The 22,913-nt window shown below is 45.9% G+C and overlaps 1 protein-coding gene across 1 annotated transcript; it reads left to right on the forward strand.

Moving 5' to 3' along the window:
* The first annotated feature begins 320 nt into the window (after nt 1-320).
* On the forward strand, nt 321-21,631 carry LOC130117539 (potassium-transporting ATPase alpha chain 1). The gene is made up of 24 exons (XM_056285641.1): nt 321-332; nt 2,485-2,595; nt 2,717-2,776; nt 2,992-3,195; nt 3,575-3,688; nt 3,979-4,113; nt 4,376-4,493; nt 4,829-5,097; nt 5,266-5,344; nt 7,831-7,950; nt 8,900-9,009; nt 9,189-9,323; nt 10,356-10,548; nt 10,817-10,992; nt 13,061-13,197; nt 14,484-14,634; nt 15,382-15,550; nt 15,708-15,862; nt 16,200-16,323; nt 17,634-17,779; nt 17,989-18,122; nt 19,527-19,628; nt 21,409-21,500; nt 21,603-21,631. Exons 1-24 carry the CDS (start codon nt 321-323, stop codon nt 21,629-21,631), a joined length of 3,075 nt encoding a protein of 1,024 aa, XP_056141616.1.
* Nucleotides 21,632-22,913: the final 1,282 nt, after the last annotated feature.

Raw genomic sequence — 22,913 nt, forward strand, 5'->3', positions numbered from 1 at the left:
TTGCTGCCACTTAAGGTACCATACTTGGAAGGGCACATCATTTAAACATGTTTAAACATGAGTGTGTGTGTGTGTGTGTGTGTGTGTTTCTGAGGGGGTTCTGTGCGCATGTGCAGAGTGAATGGGGGAGGTTCGGGGTATATAAACCATTTTCCAAAAAAATCTGCCCCGTTTCTGGACATTTTGTGCGCATGTGAGGAGTGTGTAAATGTGTTTGGGTGCAGACCTAAGCAACAGCCAAGATTTCGGTGGGAAAGAAGGATCGAGTGGTCTGGACCTCCATTGACTTGGGAGAGGAGTCCCCTTTCTCATCAGCAACCATGAGCAAAAAGGTAAGGCGACGCGAGCGGTTGAACCGAAAGCAGTAAAATGTAAGTTTGTGTGTCGATGGAGTAAGGTGAAGACAGATCCTTAAGCAACAAAAAGTAGAAACGCTCTCCATTGCCAGGATATTAAAGCATGTTAAAAGACCACGGAGTCAGCTGACAGCCATCCAGAGTTTTGCAAGTCAAACATCTCGGCTTACGGAGGTGTCCCGTCCCACCCGTCTCTACAACCCACTGTTACAGTTTTACTCCATCACAAGTCATAATTATCAGGTCCGTTGGGGTTTTGAAGGTGGTTTTCATGTAAAGTATTCACTGTCTCATTATATTCTTTTTTAATTCCCTCATAAGGGTTAACTGTGGATTTTAGAATAGTTCTCCAGTACCGTAATGATTATTGCTGAACCAGAATCAGAATCAGAATCATGTTTCTTGGCCATGTAGGTTTGCACTACATGCAAGTTTGACTCTGGTCTCGTGGCTCTCTGTGTGTACTTAACATAGAATAGCAACACTACAGCACAACAATCTTCAGATATATACACAAGGGTTGACTTATACAGGCGAAATAAGAGGCGATAAAGTGCAGAGGTGCAGAGAATATATCAGAGATGCTGAAATAGATGTTGTTGATTGTCAGTCCCAGAACGTTTGACCCAGTATGAGACAGTGTAGTGTGTGTGCGAGAGAGAGAGAGAGAGAGAGAGAGAGAGAGAGAGAGAGAGAGAGAGAGAGAGAGAGAGAGAGAGAGAGAGAGAGAGAGAGAGAGAGAGAGAGAGAGAGAGAAAGGGAGAGAGGAAGAGAGTGTGTGTGAGTGTACCAGGTTTTCTATCCTAGTGGGGGTCAAATGTCCCCATCAGGATACAAAAACCTGAAACCACCTACCTTGTGGGGACATTTTATGGGTCCTCACTTCTTTAAGGGTCTATTTTAGGGTTAGGACTTGGGTTTAGGGTTAAGGTTAGAATTAGGTTAAGGTTAGGGTAAGGGTTAAGGTTAGGATTAGGTTAAGGTTAGGTTAAGGGTTAAGGTTGGGTTAGGGTAAGGTTAGGATCAGGTTAAGGTTAAGGTTAGGGTAAGGTTAGGATTAGGGTAAGGGTTAAGGTTAAGGTTAGGGTAAGGTTAGGATTAGGGTAAGGTTGGGGTAAGGGTTAAGGTTAGGGTAAGTTTAGGCATGTAGTTATGATGGTCGAGGTTAGGGTTAAGGAATGGGGAATGAATGTAGTCAATGAGGGGTCCTCACAAGTGTAGGGTGACATGGCATGTGTGTGTGTGTGTGTGTGTGTGTGTGTGTGTGTGTGTGTGTTAGTGTAGGTGTGAGATGGGGGTTATTTCTGACATCTAGCAGTAGCTGATTTCCAGACACGTTTCCCTGCAAGTGTAGAGACATTAACTTGTGGACATACTCAACAATCACGAGGTCTCTTATGATTCTACAAGGTGGGCTATTACCTGCTCTGGATATATCAACACATCTAAACAGCTTTTCTCCATAGTATCTGAGATGCTGCCAGGTATTATATCACAAGACTGGACTTTTTACCAAGTATTTTCCCTTTTTTGTAAGGCGGCCATAACTGTCAGTGTGTCTCTCACTATAAGTGGAATTTGTTTCTGTACATGCCGGGTTACAATTTACAATCTGACTTTAAATTCACCTTTTCCCAACCTATTCATGCATGTAAAAATCTCTCTCTCTCACACACACACACACACACACACACATAAATTGTCTGTATAGCTATAACTTTGCAAGACTCATTTTGTATGTCTGGCCTGGCATCTATTTATTTAAGTTGTCAACGGTTTTTTGTCATAGCAGTTCAAACCAAGGAGAACTCGAATTGTTCATTTTAGAGGGGTCGATGGAAAGGATTCATTTGCATATCTCAAATGGGTCAATAATTAAAACCTATGAGAATTAAAGTGGCAATGAAATTTCATTTTACCATGTTTTAGTATTGCTATCTTTCATCATACCATCCTCATCATCAATACAGATAGAAACATGTTTTTATCCACATCACTCTTAAAATAGTGGTGATATTACAAATCTCACTTCCTGTCTGTCTGTCCGTCTGCCTGTCTGTCTGTCCGTCTGCCTGTCTGTCTGTCTGTGTGTGTCTCCGTGTCTGTCTGCTCACCTCCCTTCCTTTAGGACACTTACAACATGTTCGAGATGGATGGAGAGAAGGAGAAGGGGAAGAAGAAGAACAAGAAGATGGCAAAGAAGGAGAAGCTGGAGGGCATGAAGAAAGAGATGGATATAGTAAGTCTGATGAGCGATGTCCTCATCTCACTTTGTGGCTGAGAGGCACAGAGAGAGAGAGCACGAGGGGGGGGGGGTGATTGACATTGTGCACTGATTGCGCTCTTGTCTCCCCCTGTAGGATGACCATGAAATAACCATAGAAGAACTTGAAATGAGGTACAACACCAGCGTTACCAAGGTATTTCGAACTTCTCGTCCTTTCCTTCTTCCTCCCACCCTTTCTTCCTTTTATGATCCCAAATTCTGTTCATTTTAGCTTCCCTGTCATTCTTCTCCTCCTCCTCCCGCACACTCACTGACTTTCCTCCCCAAGCCTGTGGTCCCAGCTTTACCAAGGTTTATCAAGTTAAGATACATTTTCCTCCATCTCCTCCTCCCCCTCTCCATCTGCAGGGTCTGACCACCACCTTCGCCGAGCAGGTCTTAGAAAGAGATGGTCCTAATGAACTGAAGCCCCCCAAAGGAACTCCAGAATACATCAAGTTTGCCAGGCAGCTGGCGGGGGGGCTGCAGTGCCTGATGTGGGTCGCTGCCGCCATCTGCTTCATTGCCTTTGGAATTGAATTAGGGAGAGGGAACCTCACCAGCTTTGACGATGTGAGTTTGATTTCTGTAACTACGGACCAGGTTCAGTTTCCTTGATATTCTCAATGCAGTAATTACAGGGATTTCTGCTTTGCGATACAACTATGAGAAATACATTGTGTGCTTCCATTAGGTGCTTTCTGTCCTGAGATGGGGAAGCATTCACATCCCGCACTGCTTTATTTGATATCATAAGGCCCGTGTGTGGCCATGTTCCATTCACCTGGTTGAACTGAACGGGGATAGAAAATGACAAAAATTGGTTTATTCAGTATTTAGGAGTTGGAACAGGCTAGAAGGTGGGAGGTCAAAAGAAGAGGGAGGAGGGCGAGCTAAAGGCAAATCACCTGCTGCCGGTTTCTATGGTAACATCTCATCTTTCCCACTCCAGCTGTACCTGGCCATCACTCTGATTGCTGTCGTTGTGGTGACTGGCTGCTTTGGTTACTACCAAGAGTTTAAGAGTACCAACATCATTGCCAGTTTCAAAAACCTTGTGCCACAGGTGGGATGGATAAGATACAAGTATATTATATGCATGTGTTTAAAAGCAATTAGCGACAAAGCTCAATGCATACAAATTGAGGTTGTTGTGCCCTCTGAGGGTAAACCTTGGTAACTAATGTGTTTCAGTCTCTGCTGGATCCATGTCGCAACAGGCCATCATACATATATATTTTTAGTCAAACTTAAAGTAGGAACTATACTGACACAGTTCCAGAAGCATCCATGTACATTTATAATATCTCTTTTTACCCTCCTCATTCCACCACCCTACCCCTCCATCATCCGTAGCAAGCCCTGGTGATCCGTGATGGCAAGAAGAACCAGATAAATGCCAACCAGTTGGTGGTTGGAGACCTAGTGGAGATCAAAGGAGGAGACAGAGTCCCCGCCGATATCCGCGTCATCACTGCTCAGGGATGCAAGGTAGAACCGAGGGTCAGGAAAGGACCCTATTTCAGAACGAGGGAGAACATGCACTGACATCAAAAGAGGAACAAGAGCTAACTAAAATATAACAGACAGATTAGCCTGGTTTCTCATATGCTGGCAGGTATTTACATTTCACTTGGTTGTGGCACTATCTGGGACCAACTCCTACGACCTCTTTGAGTGGATGGATGGATGGACGGACGGGCAGACAGACAGACGTGTAAATATATTCTGACACGTTTTCATGTATCGGCAGGTTGATAACTCATCTCTGACAGGGGAGTCAGAGCCACAGACCAGAAATTCAGATTGTACTCATGAGAATCCTTTGGAGACCAGGAACATTGCTTTCTTCTCTACCACTTGTCTGGAAGGTATGTCATACTATACAGTAATATCTATACCGCTGCCGACCCAGAAGCAAAAACCTTGACTTGTCTTTCCAACCATGACGGTGACTCGTGACAAAGATCATTGCTGTGTTACCTGGTCCTTTACCACTATTCAACCAGCTTCTATATTCTTCTCAAGAAATTTTTTTTTTGTTACCTGTATCTACTGTACTGCTAAACAATGTACTGGTAGCTCCCTCCTGCTCCCCTAGGTGTCAGAGTGGACTTCTTCATTGGTGTCATTTTCAGTTGTATCCAACCATCCCTTTTCCATCCCTCCTCTCTTGTTTACTCTCATCCTCTGTTGTCTTCTCCAGGTGTGGCTACTGGTGTGATCATCAGCACGGGAGACCGCACCATCATCGGTCGTATTGCTAGCTTGGCCAGCGGTGTCGGCAACGAGAAGACTCCCATCGCCATAGAGATCGAGCATTTCGTTGACATCATTGCCGGTTTGGCCATCTTCTTCGGCTTCACCTTCTTCGTGGTGGCCATGTTTATCGGATACGCCTTCCTGGAAGCCATGATCTTCTTCATGGCTATCGTGGTGGCGTACGTGCCAGAGGGGCTGCTTGCCACCGTTACTGTGAGTTTCTCTGCTGCTCCTCAAAATGTTTTAAAGGACTTCTGTATCTCAACCAAGCATTCATGACATCTGACTCTCACTGAGACTTGGCCTTGTTGGTGATGTCATCTATAATGATATTCCCAGACAAAACTGGTAATAATCTCTGTCAATTTGTCTTTTCTGCAGGTTTGTCTCTCTCTGACCGCTAAACGTCTCGCCAGGAAGAACTGCGTTGTGAAGAATTTGGAGGCTGTAGAGACGCTAGGTGAGAGTGCCAAACACAACCAGCCATCCACGAGTATCTTCAAAGACTAATATAGGGCATTCAAGCCCCCATAAGGGTGAACTGCCATTGTACAGCTATAGACATATCATTATTAAAGAACAACAACACGTTGTTAAGAACAACTAAACCCTAGGCCATTTTAGTGAGTTTGCTGTCATCTATGGGTTAAAACCATGTAAAGAAACCATTCCTGCCATTACAAACATGGCAAGATAAACACAGCTGCAGCTAATAACATTAATAATGGATCTTTTGGGTGTAGGTGTGCAAAGAACCAGCATTGACAGTAGTAGTGACAGTTGTTTGGGCTGGCTCTGTCTGTCAATGCTGATAAATCAAACAGACCCATAATGTTATTAGCTGCAGCTGTGTTTATCCTGCTATGCTTACATCACAAGGTACCAAGACCAACCTGACATGTTTTTAACCTTTACGTGGTTTTAGACCTGTAGATGTCAGCAAACTCACTAAAACAGTTGGGTGTTTAGTTACTCTTTAAGGCTACATCAGCTTCCTGCATAGGGATGTGGGGGGTGCGACAGCTTCCCTTTACTTCACCAAAGAATTGGTGCTTAAACTTGTCTGACTTTCATTTCTGTCCTTCATATTTCTTTACAACATAAAGAGTATAGGCTTTCATAGCCTGGTGATGTGATTGTCAGGAATGATAAGCCTGTCTCCTGCTCAAAGCACTTCATGCATCTTTAACTATGTAAACAAATAGCCAGGCCAGTGCAGTTTGCAAGATGGCCTGGCCTGGTGATCTCGCATCATCACCATCAACGAAGGTATAAATGGTAAATGAAGTAAAATGCTAAAAAAAATATATGCTAGGATAAAAAGTAAAAGTACAGTTCTGAAAAGTGTCCAAATGTGCAAGGTGCCATGCACCACCTGAGCCAGCTGCAGGGACCTACTTTTTCCATTTTAGGCTATTTTCATTTGACCTCATGTTCTGTTTCATACAATTTATTTTCGAGATATGTGGAATAGGCAGCCTTCATTCAGAAGTGATCTCTTTTTCAAGTAGGCTGCAAATATTTGTATCTTCAAGGGTCTATGATTTGCCTAATGACTTTTGGTTTTCCAGTTTTTATTAAAGGATTTTATTAAGGCTTCATGACTGATATAAGTGTGCGTGACATCCTAGGTTATGCCTCTTTAATATGAACCACTTTTTTATTGTCATAGTAATAAAGATGCTTTGTGAACATTTGAATTTTACTTTCCAGTTTTCTTAATAGCTGTATACTTCTCAAATTATTTAAAATTAAAGCCTTGGGCCTCCGCGGTGGTGCAGCAGTCTAAGCACAGGCTTTGTGTTGATGTAGTTGCCCACCGGGGACCTGGGTTCGCGCCTTGGTCTCGCCAGATCCGACTATGGCCGGAGTCAATGAAGCAGTAACAATGGCAAATGCTGCTTCATTGAGAGTGAGTCGGCTTGTGTTCGTCACATGATCTACATCTCCGTGTGGGCCGGGAAAACAGGCGTTGGCTTGGTTCGCCTTGTCACGGAAGTGGTGAGGCAGTTCCTTCGACACTGCCGGTCGGAGAGATGCTGTTGGCGAATGCATACAGTACGAGGGTGGGTGTTTGATCTAGAATAGGGATCAATTGGCCACTAAATTGGGAGAAAAAATCATAAATAAATTTATATCTAAAAAAATAATAATTAAAGCCTTGGGTCTGGCTCATTGTGAGCGCCGTCTAACCAGTGCTGCTGTGTTGGACAGTGCTGTCCAGGGTGGGGCTGCTGGGGTGCCATGAAAGAAGTGATAATGGTGCGAGGGGTGAAAAGTAGCCCCCCCCATTTATGGCATCCCCTCCCAGAAAATAGTTCCAACGTCCCTAACGTCCTGTGAGATGGCACATATAAGGGATTTGTAAATTTGCTCCATGATCAATGAAGTTCTCAAAGTCCCTCAGAAATGGACTGATTGGGTCTATCGCAAGTAAAGCTCAAATTGTTAAAAAAAATCTAAAAGATCCAAACTTCCATATCAGATGGAGTATGACTGACACAAAATGTGATTGATAGATGTCTATAGTAACTATTCTTGCTTTACAAATTCATGTCATGGACCACAGCAAGATACTCCTACTGTTACTCTATACGATAGTCCTATTATGTACACCAGTGTGTAATCAGAAGATACATTTGAGACACGTTTTCATCCAGTATTTGTTTTAAGTATACAGAGGGCATTCCAAATATTCTCTCTGCACATTTAGATTACACCCTCTTACTAGCTTAGATGCTACCAAAAAAAAAATCAAAGTATACCCACCTATTCACCTACTGTCTTTATACCATGTGGAGTGGAATGTCACTGGTGCAATGCTGTATACCTCTCGCTGTAGCTAAAGTGAGGACTTGTATGCTATGGCGTGTATGTTGAATTACACCAGTATGTTTATATGTGTGTACATATGTGTCTGTTACCTTCCGTTTGTCATTTGCACAGGTTCGACCTCAGTGATCTGCTCAGATAAAACTGGCACTCTGACCCAGAACAGGATGACTGTCGCTCACCTTTGGTTCGACAACCACATCCACGCTGCTGATACGACTGAGGACCAATCTGGTAACAAACAAGCTAAAAATTAGCTAGCAAACAGACAGACAGATGGACAGGTAGGCAAACAGAAAGATAGCTGCACAGACAGACAGAGAGACAGACAGACAGACAGACAGACAGACAGACAGACAGACAGACAGACAGACAGACAGACAGACAGACAGACAGACAGACAGACAGATGGACAGGTAGGCAAACAGAAAGATAGCTGCACAGACAGACAGAGACAGACAGACAGACAGACAGACAGACAGACAGACAGACAGACAGACAGACAGACAGACAGACAGACAGATGGACAGGTAGGCAAATAGAAAGATAGCTGCACAGACAGACAGAGAGACAGAGAGACAGGCAGACAGACAGACAGACAGACAGACAGACAGAAAGTCCCAAAAGGAGATGACAATTTTCCTCAGAATTTCAACAATGAAGGGCATCCGGAGGTGTGGCGGTCTATTCCATTGCCTACCAACACAGGGATCGCCGGTTCGATTCCCCGTGTTACCTCGGGCTTGGTTGGGCGTCCCTACAGACACAATTGGCCGTGTCTGCGGGTGGGAAGCCGGATATGGGTATGTGTCCTGGTCGCTGCACTAGCGCCTGTGGGAACTGGGGGGAATAGCATGATCCTCCCACGTGCTACGTCCCCCTGGTGAAACTCCTCACTGTAAAGGGAGAAGAAGCGGCTGGCAACTCCACATGTATCGGAGGAGGCATGTGGTAGTCTGCAGCCCTCCCCGGATCGATCGGCAGAGGGGGTGGAGCAGCGACCGGGACGGCTCGGAAGAGTGGGGTAATTGGCCGGATACAATGGGGAGAAAAGGGGGGTAATCCAAAAAAATAAAAAAAGAATTTCAACAATGAATAAGATTTTTTTAAGGTGGAGAAATGTGTTTTTCCCCCAGTGGGGTGGTCCTGTTTGATAATGCTGATTTCTCTGTGCGGCCCTCAGGCCAGAGTTTTGACCAGTCATCGGAGACGTGGCGTTCCCTGAGCAGGATAGCTGGCCTCTGCAACAGAGCCATATTCAAACCGGATCAAGAGGGAATACCCATTCCTAAGGTACAGCTCTACTGTCCTATCAATGTTGCCTTATAATGTATGGCTTCTTTTTAACCGTCGCTTTGTTGGATTAATCGCATTACTGACTTTATTCTTATGCACATCATCCATCCACCTCAACCTGCCGTAGCTATGATGTAATGATGCGAGTATCTGTTCTTCTCTGACTGCCCACACAGAGGATGGTGGTTGGAGACGCATCCGAGACGGCTCTGCTGAAGTTCACGGAGCTCACCATAGGCAACATCATGGACTACCGTGACCGCTTCAACAAAGTGGTGGAGGTACCCTTTAACTCCACCAACAAGTTCCAGGTGAGAGGAGGAGCACGTTGGGTTATTACTGGGCCGGCAGGGGGGCGGGCAGCTCATTCAAGGATTGCTGTTTTTCCCTCATATCAAACCCCACAGCTATATTGTTCCGGTACGTCCCTGTACCCTTTGCTTCCACTTCTCTTCTCCCCATCTTCCCTCTACTTCCCCTCTCCTCACCTACCTCCATCCTCCCTACGAGAATGCAGAGAGTTTATCTAAGCTTGACCTTATCTTTACCTCCTGTGCACATTTCAACTCAGATTCTAAGTTACTGTAGACCAGTGTTTCTCAACCGGGGGTCCGCGGACCCCTAGTGGTCCGTGGTGTAATTGCAAGGGGTCCGTGAAAATAAAATGTCTTTAAAAAAAAGATCCTATGACATTTATAGAAATATGATTATTTTACTCAAATGTGACTGAGACCTTTATCTACCTGAACTATAAAGGGTAACAGGACTTTTTTCTCTAATTACATCTGTTTCACAAGTGTAATTTATTGTATTTTAATAAGAGATCTCGCTCCCGTTCGCATTGTTAAAAGTTACTGCATAAAAATTCTGTTTTGTTACATATATCTGAAAGTTACTGAATACATACTCTGTTTTGTTACATATATCTGAAAGTTACTGAATACATATTCTGTTTTGTTACATATATCTGAAAGCTACTGAATACATATTCTGTTTTGTTACATATATCTGAAAGTTACTGAATACATATTCTGTTTTGTTACATATATCTGAAAGTTACTGCATAAGAATTCTGTTTTGTTAACTATATCTAAGTTACAACTGAAAGCTCTTATTTTTGCCCCAAAGAGTGAATAAATGCTATAATGCAATTTAAAATGCAGTTTCTACTGTTTCTATCAAATCGCAACCCCCCTCCCCCAAGATCAGGTGGAGGGGTCCTCAGGGTAGATCAAAAATACGCAGGGGGTCCAGGACCCCCAAAAGGTTGAGAACCACTGCTGTAGATAAAACCCTGTTGCACTTCCCCTCCCCTACCTCACTTCCCTTCTGCTCCTCTACAGTTGTCCATCCATGAGCTGGAGGACCCCTTGGACCTGCGCTACCTCTTGGTGATGAAGGGAGCGCCAGAGCGAATCTTGGAGCGATGCTCCACCATCCTCGTGAAAGGCCAGGAGATTCCCCTTGACGAACAGTGGAAAGATTCTTTTCAGACTGCATACATGGACCTGGGAGGACTCGGCGAGAGAGTCCTGGGTGAGAGCGAGAGAGAGAGAGAGAGAAAGTGTGGTGGGGGGGGGGCTTCCTTCGGTGACAATGTTGGCATGCTGCTATATAACTCATGGGGGGGGCAAATCTATATTGGTGTGGCATATTGTACAGCCCTTGTCGACATAATCAAGTTGATTTCTGTCCATTTGTTTAAAGAGGCATTCACATCGGTCTGAGTTTCACCCGGCTGTTGTTCACACAACTTGATGAGACTGTGGAGCCCTGAACTAACAAACATCTCCTTCCCTCTCAGGCTTCTGTCATCTCTACTTGAACGAGAAAGAGTTCCCTCGTGGATATCGTTTCGAGTCTGACGATATGAATTTCCCCACCTCGGGACTGTGCTTCGCGGGTTTAATTTCCATGATCGACCCTCCCAGAGCCACCGTGCCTGATGCAGTGATGAAGTGTCGAACGGCTGGAATTAGGGTGAGAAAGAAAGAGAGTCAGAGAGGGACGTAGGAAGGAAGGAAGGAAGGAAGGAAGGAAGGAAGGAAGGAAGGAAGGAAGGAAGGAAGAAAGGAAGGAAGGAAGGAAGGAAGGAAAGAAAGAAAGAAAGAAGGAAGGAAGGAAGGAAGGAAGGGAGGACGGACTGACTGACTGACTGACTAGAGGCGTCTGGCGGTCTATTCCATTGCCTACCAACACGGGGATCATCGGTTTGAATCCCTGTGTTACCTCCGGCTTGGTCGGGCATCCCTATCGACACATTTGGCCGTGTCTGCGGGTGGGAAGCTGGATGTGGGTTTGTGACCTGGTCGCTGCACTAGCGCCTCCTCTGGTCGATCGAGGCGCTTGTTTGGGTGGAGGGGAAACGGGGGAATAGCGTGATCCTCCCACGTGCTACTGTAAACTACTAATAAGACACGTTAGCCCCTAGCTAACGGGTCCGACCCTTTAGCCGAGCGGTTAGTGATGTCGCCTTGTGGTGCAGTAAACCCCGGATCGAATCCCGCACCAGGCAAGAAAATAACCGGTTACATTGGTGGCAGCGGTGGGATCCGGAAATGTGCAGATCCTCAGAAGTCTCTTCGGAGCGCGGGAAGAACAAAGCGCGAGGGCGCGCTTCCGGGGAGGGTGACGACTGTAAACTACTAATAAGACACGTTAGCCAAGCGGTTAGTGATGTCGCCTTGTGGTGCAGTACACCCCGTATCGAATCCCGCACCGGGCAAGAAAATAACCGGTTACACTACCATGTCCCCCTGGCGAAACTCCTCACTGTCAAGTGAGAAGAAGCGGCTGGCGACTCCACATGTATCGGAGGAGGCATGTGGTAGACTGCAGCTCTCCCCAGATCGGCAGAGGGGGGGTGGAGCAGCAACTGGGACGGCTCGGAAGAATGGGGTAGTTGGGGAGAAAAAGGGGGGGAGGCTATAAGATCGGTTATTGAACTGTACTTTTCTGGTATTCATTATCACACCAACAATGCCACTCCTAAATCAAACAGACCCGACATTAATGTTAATACCTGCAGCAGTGTTTATCCTGCTATACTTACATCACTTGGTCCCACAATCCCTCTGTGCTTACATATAGATTGATTTTCACCTTTAGATGGTGGCAAACTCACAAAAGTGCCAATAAAGTGCCAATATGGTTTACTTGCTCTTGCAGTACTCTTAAAAAGGCTTAAGCAGTGGTGGTTCTAGTTTGTATGGTGCCCTGGGACCCCCCTGCCCCCTTCATCCCCCCCCGCCAACAACCCCCCCCCCACCATTCTGCACTAATTTTTATATTACAATAATTAGTTTGGAAAAATGTGCTATTGCGTAATTTTGGGGAATTTGTATTGCAAAATAAAAATTATGCAAAAGCCTTTTTTTTTCCAAACTAAGTGTTGTAGTATAACCGACAGGAGACCCCTGGTGGTTGAACTGAATTTGATGGTACTACATTGTATAAGAGTGAAGTTATTGAACATTTTTCCCATTAAAAATGACCCAAAATTATGTAAAAAAAAAAAAAAAAATTCCAAACTAAGTGATGTTTTATAACCAACAGGAGACCATTGATGTGTGAAGTGATTTTGAGAATACTACACTGAACAAGAGTGAAGTTATTGAATATTTTTTAGTATCTCTTCTTAGTGTTCCAATTTTAAGACGGTCCCTGTGCACTCGTCTCACAGCCGGCTGTACATAGATACCAGTGTTATTTGTCCAGCTCGGAGGATGGCTCGTTTTGGTGAAAATGATGTTTTAGCTACAGGACAGGATATCCATTATGTGGCATCCAAATGAGCGGTAGAAAACTGACTGTGCAAGCGGCTACCCATTTTGCCCATAACTAAATATGCCATTCAACTTAAAAATGTTCAGCATGTTCAGCTTATTCATACTGCCATTTAATATTTTGATGCAACTTCTGCTTTTTAAGATATTTAACTTTTATTCTCAGAAAAAAAATCCCTATGGCTATAATCACCACACTGTTTGGAATCTCCTAGAATGGAGAGAAAATGAACTCACTGTTGTTCCTCATCTTGGAACCTCAGGTCATCATGGTGACAGGAGATCATCCAATCACAGCTAAGGCGATCGCCGCCAACGTCGGCATCATCTCAGAGGGCAGTGAGACGGTGGAAGACATCGCTACCAGGAAACGCATACCCGTGGAACAGGTCAACAAGAGGTACATCTGTCGCTACTACCCTCTATTAAAGAGCTCCCATTTCCCACCAAGGCTTCATTATCGAGCATCTGCAGCCGCCTATCTGGGGCGTGAGAAAGAAGACTGACGTCCGGTTGGTCGGTTAGGTTTAGAGTTCATGACCACAGCTTGAGGCGGCAGAATTATACACCGCATGTCATCACAGTCATTTGGAGACATTTTGTCTCAGGCCAAATTATTTTTGTTAAAGGAAGCAGAATTTTTTGATCATCAAAAAGTGGATTAGAGGCAGTGTTATTCCCTATGGCAAGTCTTCAGTATAGTGTTGATGAGAGGAGATGCTATCATTGATACTGAACATTTCGTCAAGTGTGGGAAATGACCATTATTTGGATTACTGTGTAGCGAATTCAGGGGGCAGCCGGGAACCGCTGCAGCTGGGATGCGAACCCGGAGTGCCCACACCACGGGTGACTACACCAACCAGTTAGCTAAAGGGTCCAACCCGTTAGCCAAGGGCTAGCGAGTATAGTCATCCCTGGTCGTTACACTACCCCCCCCCCTCCTTGGGGAAGCGCGTCCCCGCACTTCAGCATATCAGCTCATTCACGCCTCTGGGCGCACGCGCTTCCGATGGCCTCACGGTCTCACCATCCCACTTCTGACACCAATGTTGCGAATTCAGGGGGCAGCCGGACGCGAACCCTGGTCACCCGCACCACGGGCAACTGCGCTAACCAGTCAGCTAAAGGGTTAGCACGGTCGCCCGTGATGCGGGTGACCAGGGTTCGCGTCCCGCCTGAGGCGGCTCCCGGCTGCCCCCCCCAATGACTGCAGGGATAGGCTCTAGCATCCCCACAACACTGAGCAGGATTGGATAATGGATGGGGTGGATAGCGACATTCAGTTATCCATCCATCCATTATAATAATTATAATTAGTATAATTATGGCTGTGTGGTTGGTATCTCCATGTAGACGTTAATTTATTCTGTATTTGTGTGTAATGTTCCTTTAAAAAAAGTAGTTATTTGGAACCGTTCTCTCAGGTTATTACCTCTTTATATTCCCTCTGTAATTTGTGCAGAATCTAGATTTATGTTCAGAAACCTTTAGTTTTTCTAGTTCAGTCAATGTCAATTTATGTCATTATTGTGTTCTTTATGTTGAATATCCAACAGCAGAGCACATTCACTTCACTGACGATAAAAAACTGAACTTGCGTATGTGTGTTTGTATGTGGGTGTATGTAATGTATGCACTCATAACTCTGTGTGTGTGTGTGTGTGTGTGTGTGTGTGCGCACAGGGATGCCCGCGCATGTGTCATCAATGGGGGCCAGCTGAAGGACATGTCGAGTGAGGAATTGGACGAGGCGCTACGGAACCATCCAGAGATGGTTTTCGCCAGAACATCTCCTCAGCAGAAACTAATTATAGTGGAGAGCTGTCAACGTCTGGTATGAAGACACACACACACACACACACACACACACACACACACACACACACACACACACACACACACACACACACACACACACACACACACACACACACACACGGCGAGGCCCGGATGGCAGACAGGTTGACAGACCTGTCAACAAAGGCAGAGCCATCATAATCATGCCATTTTTTTCAATCCTTCATATTTTCTTTAAATGAACAATAATGTTCAAATAACCCCTCTCACATTTTGTCCCAGACTTGAAATTGGCGACTGACACCCCAATATCTTGTTGAAAAAAATTTGTAAAAAAATGTGTCGGCTTTAAATTTGAGGGTAGAATTTGAGAATTCTCTCATTGACCTACACTGGACAGGAAGCTTTTTGGAGCCAGCCACCTAGTGGCCATGATGGAACTGCAGCGCAAAGAACTGTTGCATTGGCTTCAACTTCCAGCCCCCGTGGTCGTTCCTTGATTTACATGCTAAAAAGATTAGAATTAAGACAAATCTTTTGTTTTTTTCCAGGCATCTCAAACAAACATTCCTATGGGGAATATCCAAGAAGAAATATAACATGGAAACTAAACTTGTGCTTGTGTTCGCATGACACACTGCCCCGGCTATTTCCCAGTTAGAGTACCAACCACACCCTTTTCCCATTTCCAGATGTGTAGCACAGCCAATACAAACAGTTTTTTGTGCTAACACCCCTCTCCGATCATCGCTTCCCTCTTTTCTCTCCACCTGTCCTCTCCCAGGGCTCTATCGTTGCGGTGACAGGCGACGGTGTGAACGACTCACCTGCACTTAAGAAGGCCGACATCGGCATCGCCATGGGGATCGCCGGGTCAGATGCTGCCAAGAACGCTGCAGACATGATCCTGCTGGATGACAACTTTGCCTCTATTGTCACGGGAGTGGAGCAGGGTGAGAGAGAGAGACACTTCGTTAACGAGCTTGCTGTGATTTTGAGTCATCTTACACAATGTGCTTTAGCAGTTCCTGTATATCTCTGTATGTGTGTGTGTGTGTGTGTGTGTGTGTGTGTGTGTGTGTGTGTGTGTGTGTGTGTGTCTGTCTTTAGGCCGTCTCATCTTTGACAACCTGAAGAAGTCTATTGCCTACACGCTAACCAAGAACATCCCAGAGCTCACGCCGTACCTCATCTACATCACTGTCAGCGTGCCTCTTCCTCTGGGCTGCATCACCATTCTCTTCATCGAGCTGGCAACTGACATAGTGAGTGATGATGTCATCAAAGGGAAATTAAAGTAGCAAACAGTTGGACCATTGCATTCATGACATTCATTATCAGTACGTAGCTTTACTTTGACTTGTTGCTATATTGTTGCTCGTTTTTTGACACTTGTATTCAATTATGTGTGCAGCACTTTGTGATCTCTGTCATTGCAAGTGCTGCAAAATGACTTATTATAATCAATGAAGTGATGCACACGCCTTAGTCTCCTCTTACCACATTACTGTTAGCATGTTGATGGTCCCTGATGGACTCTTTCCAGCCTTACTGCAGGTGGCAGAGTAACGCCCTGCTTGTTCACCCCACCTTTCCCCGTAGTACCCCTCTGTGTCGCTGGCCTACGAGAAAGCGGAGAGTGACATCATGCACCTGAAGCCAAGGAACCCTCGACGTGACAGGCTGGTGAACGAGGCGCTCGCCGCCTACTCGTACTTCCAGATTGGTAAGGCCCCGTTAGGGCCTGTTGTGTGTCTGGAAATGAATTCAGAAAGTATCCGTTACACACGTTCCTTCCTAGATGGGTATTGTGAGCATGGCTGACCAAACCAAGTATTAACTCGAGGGATCTAGAGTGACCGCTCTACGGGAGTCTTGAATGAAGAGAATGGCTCACACAGAGACAATGTTCCTCGGATGCCTAGACTCGAGAGCCCTTGGCTAACGAGTCGGACCCTTTAGCTGACTGGTTAGCACGGTTGCCCGTGGTCTGGGCTACCCGGGTTCGAGTCCCGGCTGCCCCCTGAAGTCGCCACGTTGGGGTCAGAGGTGGGAGTGTGAGACCGTGAGGCCATCAGAAGCGCGTGCGCCCAGAGGCGTGAAGGAGCTGATATGCTGAAGTGCGGGGACGTGCTTCCCCAATGAGGGGGGGGGGTAGTGTAACAATCACGGATGTGTAGACTCACTAGCCCTTGGCTAACGGCTTGGACTCTTTAGATGACTGGTTAGCATGGCTGTGGTGGCGGTTCCCGGCTGCCCCCTGAATTCGCTGCAGTACAAACAACAATCCTGATTTCTTTACACCTTCAGATCTGCATTTCTTTGAGTTGAAGAAATTCTTTTTTTGTTGTTGTTTTGCCCCCCAATTGTACCCGGCCAATTACCCCACTCTTCCGAGCCGTCCCGGTCGCTGCTCCACCCCCTCTGCCGATCGATCCGGGGAGGGCTGCAGACTACCACATGCCTCCTCCCATACATGTGGAGTCGCCAGCCGCTTCTTTTCACCTGACAGTGAGAGTTTCGCCAGGGGGACGTAGCACGTGGGAAGATCATGCTATTCCCCCCCAGTTCCCCTCCCCCCTGGAACAGGTGCCCCAACCGATCAGAGGAGGCGCTACTACAGTGACCAGGACACATACCCACATCCGGCTTCCCACCCGCAGACACGGCCAATTGTGTCTGTAGGGACGCCTGACCAAGCCGGAGGTAACACGGGGATTCGAACCGGCGATCCCCGTGTTGGTAGGAAACGGAACAGACCGCCACACCACCCGGACGCCCCCGAGTTGAAGCAATTCCAAACAGAGGAAGAATGAATTAACATGGCAGCCTGTTGTTAAACTCACGGTTGCCTCAGTAGCGATGATTCACGTCATCGACGGTAGTTATTCTGAACGGTGCGTGATAGTTTTCCTACCCAGAGAATATTGCACAGTTCCTAAATTGGTATGCAAACCATTTTAAACAACCCCCCTCCCCCCTAGAGATGTGCGAGTGTATAAGCACCCCTTGTTTTCCCTTTCTTTCTCTGTCTAGGAGCCATTCAGTCCTTCGCAGGGTTTACAGACTACTTTACAGCCATGGCCCAGGAAGGCTGGTTTCCACTGTTGTGCGTGGGGCTGCGTTCTCAGTGGGAGGACGTCCATCTGCAAGACTTGCAGGACAGCTATGGACAGGAATGGGTTAGAACGGCGCTAACGCACACATGCAACCACACTTTAAAAACAAAAAAAAGCTCTCCACAGACAGCAGACATCTTGTTTCCGTTCGCTGACCTCTCCTCCTGTCTTCTTTACCTGGCTGTTCAGAGCACAAACATGAGAAACATGCTCATCGTACATTACACTAACATAGACACCAAATGTTGTCCCTTGTCTCTCCTCTGCCGTAGACCTTCAGGCAGAGGCTGTACCAGGAGTACACGTGTTACACCGTGTTCTTCGTCAGCATAGAGATCTGTCAGATCTCGGACGTGCTGATCAGGAAGACTCGACGTCTCTCCGTCTTCCAGCAGGGCTTCTTCAGGTCGGTGCAGCCCCGTGTGAGCCGCGGTGCTTCGTACGTAGCTTAATGCACGTTGTGTCTGTACAACACCCAGCAGGGCAAGGGGCTCTCTTCACCAGCCATGTAGACCAGTGGTTCTCAACCTTTTTGGGGTCCTGGACCCCCTGCGTATTTTTGATCTACCCTGAGGACCCCTCCACCTGATCTTGGGGGAGGGGGGTTGCAATTTGATAGAAACAGTAGAAACTGCATTTTAAATTGCATTATATCATTCATTCACTCTTTGGGGCAAAAATAAGAGCTTTCAGTTGTGACTTAGATATAGTTAACAAAACAGAATTCTTATACAGTAACTTTCAGATATATGTAACAAAACAGAATATGTATTCAGTAACTTTCAGATATATGTAACAACAGAATATGTATTCAGTAACTTTCAGATAGATGTAACAAAACAGAATATGTATTCAGTAACTTTCAGATATATGTAACAACAGAATATGTATTCAGTAACTTTCAGATATATGTAACAAAACAGAATATGTATTCAGTAACTTTTAACAATGCAAACGGGAGCGAGATCTCTTATTAAAATACAATAAATTACACGTGTGAAACAGATGTAATTAGAGAAAAAAGTCCTGTTACCCTTTATAGTTTAGGTAGATAAAGGTCTCAGTCACATTTGAGTAAAATAATCCTATTTCTATAAATGTCATAGGATCTTTTTTTATTTTCACGGACCCCTTGCAATTACACCACTGACCACTAGGGGTCCGCGGACCCCCGGTTGAGAAACACTGACGTAGACCACTGAATGTGCGCCATCTTGGCATTGTAAGGCCCTTCAGATAAACATGTCCCCCCGATGGCAAACATTTACAGACAGTCACCGTTATTAGATCGTCTCATTCTACCAATGACATCAATGCGAGTCGCTGCATAAAATTGCATTAATTGTAAACGAATTTTGTTGTGTAGTCGGTTCCTTCATTGTTCATGCATTGCAATACCGCCACGCCACCAGAGGGCGCAGTAGCCTAATGATTGTTGCTGAGTGTAGTACGGTGCTGAGGGTGATGAAGAAGTGAGATAAAACGAAAGGAGTTGAAAACGTACGGCGCTCGTCTCTTGCCTCGTTATTATTTTACAGCTATACTAATGTAAACTACTAATAAGACACGTTAGCCCCTAGCTAACGGGTCTGACCCTTTAGCCGGTTATAACCGGTTACACTAATGTGATAAAGTCTAGTATAGGACAAATTTGCTCATACAGCCGTTTCTCTGTGGTTGGATATCCATCTACTTAAGCCTCCGCCTTCATATTTTTGGGTGGTGTCAGTTATCAAAATGTAACTATCGCCCATCATGAAATTAAAGTAGACGACCTGCGTGTGTGTGTTTGTACCTTCCCTGTGTGTAGAAACCGCGTCCTGCTGACGGCTATCGTCTTCCAGCTGTGTTTGGGTAATCTGCTCTGCTACTGTCCCGGAATGCCCAACATCTTCAACTTCATGCCGATCAGGTAAGACTGTCCGGTAGTCATGCCACGCCCACAATCAACGGGGTGGAGAAGTGGGCGGGACCGCCGGTTGCCGGAAGATTTTTCACCCGAACGTTCAGTCCGCCTTGTTTTTTTCCCGACCCGCATTCCGGGAACTCTACCTCTGATTGGCTAGTACTCGTTGCCTCCGTTGATTGGGTTGGTTAAGGTTAGGGTTAGGGCGGGGTTAAGGATAGGGTTAGCCAATCAGAGATAGAGTGGGGGCGAGTCTTCCCGGAATCTAGGCGAACGCTCTCTCAACGAGTACTAGCCAATCAGAGGCAGAGTTCCCGGAAAACGGGTACGAATAAAATAACGCGTTCAGTCCACCCGTTGAAAAATGTCCCTTTTTTTTACTGATTTACCGCAGTTATGCTCAACACAGAAACACAAGAGTCTCCCAGATGATTCAGTGACCATACAGGTTTCAGTTTCATTTGAGAATCAGGTTTTTTATTTTTTTTACTCTGTTCGGATTGTAAAACATCCCAGTTCCCATGAGCCTGAGCGGCCGTTGCCATGGAGAACACGCGGCAGAATGATCATTGGTGCGCTTCAGACGCGTGATTTTTTTTCGTACCCGTTTTCCGGGAACTCTGCCTCTGATTGGCTAGTACTTGTTGAGAGAGCGTTCACCTGGATTCCCGGAAGACCCGCCCCTACTCTATCTCTGATTGGATAACCCTATCCCTAATCAACGGAGGCAATGAGTACTAGCCAATCAGAGGCAGAGTTCCCGGGATGCGGGTACGAAAAAAAATCACGCGAACAGAACCGTACACCATAGTTCTTGTGCCAGGAACCGAACCGTACACCATAGTTCTTGTGCCAGGAACCGAACAGTACACCATAGTTCTTGTTGCTGGATTGGTTAAAATTACTGCTGAATTATTTCAACCCAGATATTTAGCTAGCTACGGAGCTTCACCAGCGCGGACGGCGGAATTTCAAGCTCCGTGATTGGATGGTTCTTAAACGCAATGCATGCTGGGACTCACAGGTGACGGTTACGTACACAGTTTTGTACCTTTCTTGGACCTGTTGAACCCGAACTTTTTTTTCGACTCGGTTGCGAATTGTTTATACGGATGATTCAACCAGAAGAGTTTCACGACCATCCAACTGGTAGAAATGAGCGAACGGCCAGTCACGTGACTATCAGGAAAATGAATGGGGATTTTATTTCTTCCGGGGAGCAGGGCCCCATTATGTAACACCACCACCCACTTCTCCACTCTATGGGAAAAACTAATAAAAAGACTCATATCATGACCCAACATGAAAATATCAGTTCAGTCATTCTAACTCGGAATCTGATTTATAAATGGGGTGGCAACAGGGGTGGCAAGACTGTGTCCCATTTATAAATCAGATAATATGTTTTTAAAGTATATTTTATGCACATGCATGGTGAAGGTCAGTGAGACCCGCACCAAACTCATCTCAAACAGTAGAGAACAAAATACACTCAATGAAATCCGAGTTTTGAATAATAATACGTTTAGAATAATGTCCATTGCCCCCCCTCCTTGAACCTCATGCCACCCCAGGAAAAAATCTCTAGATCCGCCACTGTATGAAAATGACAGGTTGAAAATGTGTTTGTTCCGTTTCTCCAGTTGCCAAGGCTCCAAGTGCTTTTAAGCTGGAGTGGCGTCGCATTTCTGGAGCACAAACTGCCACTAAAAACTATCTTAATGTTTGTCGTTGCAGTATTGTGGTTTTATGATTCTTTGCATTTGCTTACCTCATCCGTCCTCAGGGTCCAGTGGTGGTTTGTCCCACTTCCATATGGAATTCTCATCTTTGTCTATGACGAGATCAGGAAGTTGGGAGTCAGGAGGCATCCAGGAAGTAAGCACGGCCGTCTCCATCCGTCTCCTCCATTCATCATTTGCATATCTGTACATCAGTGCGAGCAATGTTCTGATCTTTCCATCCGCGTCTTTCTCTCAGGTTGGTGGGATCAGGAATTGTACTACTGAGCTCAGAGCTGTTCATCCACCCATCCATCCATCCATCCACCCATCCATCCATCCACCCACCCATCCATCGTTCCATCGTTCCATCCATTACTTACATACCTGCATCCATCATCGAAGTCTTGCAAACCACATGGATACCTTGAACTCTCCTTCTTCTTAAATATTTCTTCATGCTTTGTTTTTGTAACTTTATTCATTTTTAACATTCATGTATAACATGTAACGCTATATTAGGAGCCTCTACACAAAAATAAAAAAGTAATCGGTACCGAAAGTCGTCGACGAATCAATTCATACAAATTCTATTTCAGCTCTTTGGCTTTATGTGCATTGCATTTGTACTAATAAATGTTATGAGTGTAGCGGGGACTCCCTGTCTCTCTCTCTCTCTCTCTCTCTCTCTCTCTCTCTCTCTCTCTCTCCCCCCTTTGTGGAATTTCAGAGATAAATAGGCAAAGTCTTTCCATTTACTAGCCGAGTTTGCAAAGCGGCCTTCGACCCGGCTCGCATAAAGGTGCCAAACTGACATCAACCAGACCAGAGGACCTCGCAGAGTGCTCACGTTGTGGATGTGATCATCACATTTATAGCAGGACACGAGAACACTTCACAACCTTCCCTGGTTATGTTCACCGTGGATCACCGGAAGAAGAGTTAATCCCGTCTTCACGCAACAAAGGACTCTTTCCCACGGAAGAGGAGGAACTTTCTCGGCTCATCGTCAGTGAAGATGGGATATTCGAGTTTAAACACGTTTTCTCTTAGTCAGGACAATGACTTGAGTTAACCAATTCAGGTTTCGTCCTCCCCTCTCTCTCTCTCGATCCCGGTCTCTCCCCACTGCCGACACACCTACACAGACACACGATCACACGAATACCCTTAAAAACCCCTCTCTGACACGTGCCACATGCTTTAATGTAAAGCCCTTCACAGTCTGGCTCCCCCATACCTCACCCATCTCCTCTCCCCCTACCAACCCTCTCGGTCCCTCAGATCCACCTCAGCCTCCCCTTCTCTCTACCCCCAGGTCCATCCTCCGCGGCTTTGGTGACCGGGCCTTCTCCAGAGCAGCTCCCCGGCTCTGGAACTCACTCCCCCAAATTAGAGACTCAGAATCCCTCCCACTCTTCCAATCCCGTCTCAAGACACACCTTTTCTCCATTGCCTTCTCATGCCCCCCCCCCCTCCACTCATCCACCCCTGGTCTGGGGCAGGCTGGGGACTGAGCGCTTGACCTGCAGCTGTGATTTTTGTGATTTATGATGTTTGTTTTTCTTTC

This window comes from Lampris incognitus, chromosome 9, assembly GCF_029633865.1.
Source record: "Lampris incognitus isolate fLamInc1 chromosome 9, fLamInc1.hap2, whole genome shotgun sequence".
NCBI classification, from domain to species: domain Eukaryota; kingdom Metazoa; phylum Chordata; class Actinopteri; order Lampriformes; family Lampridae; genus Lampris; species Lampris incognitus.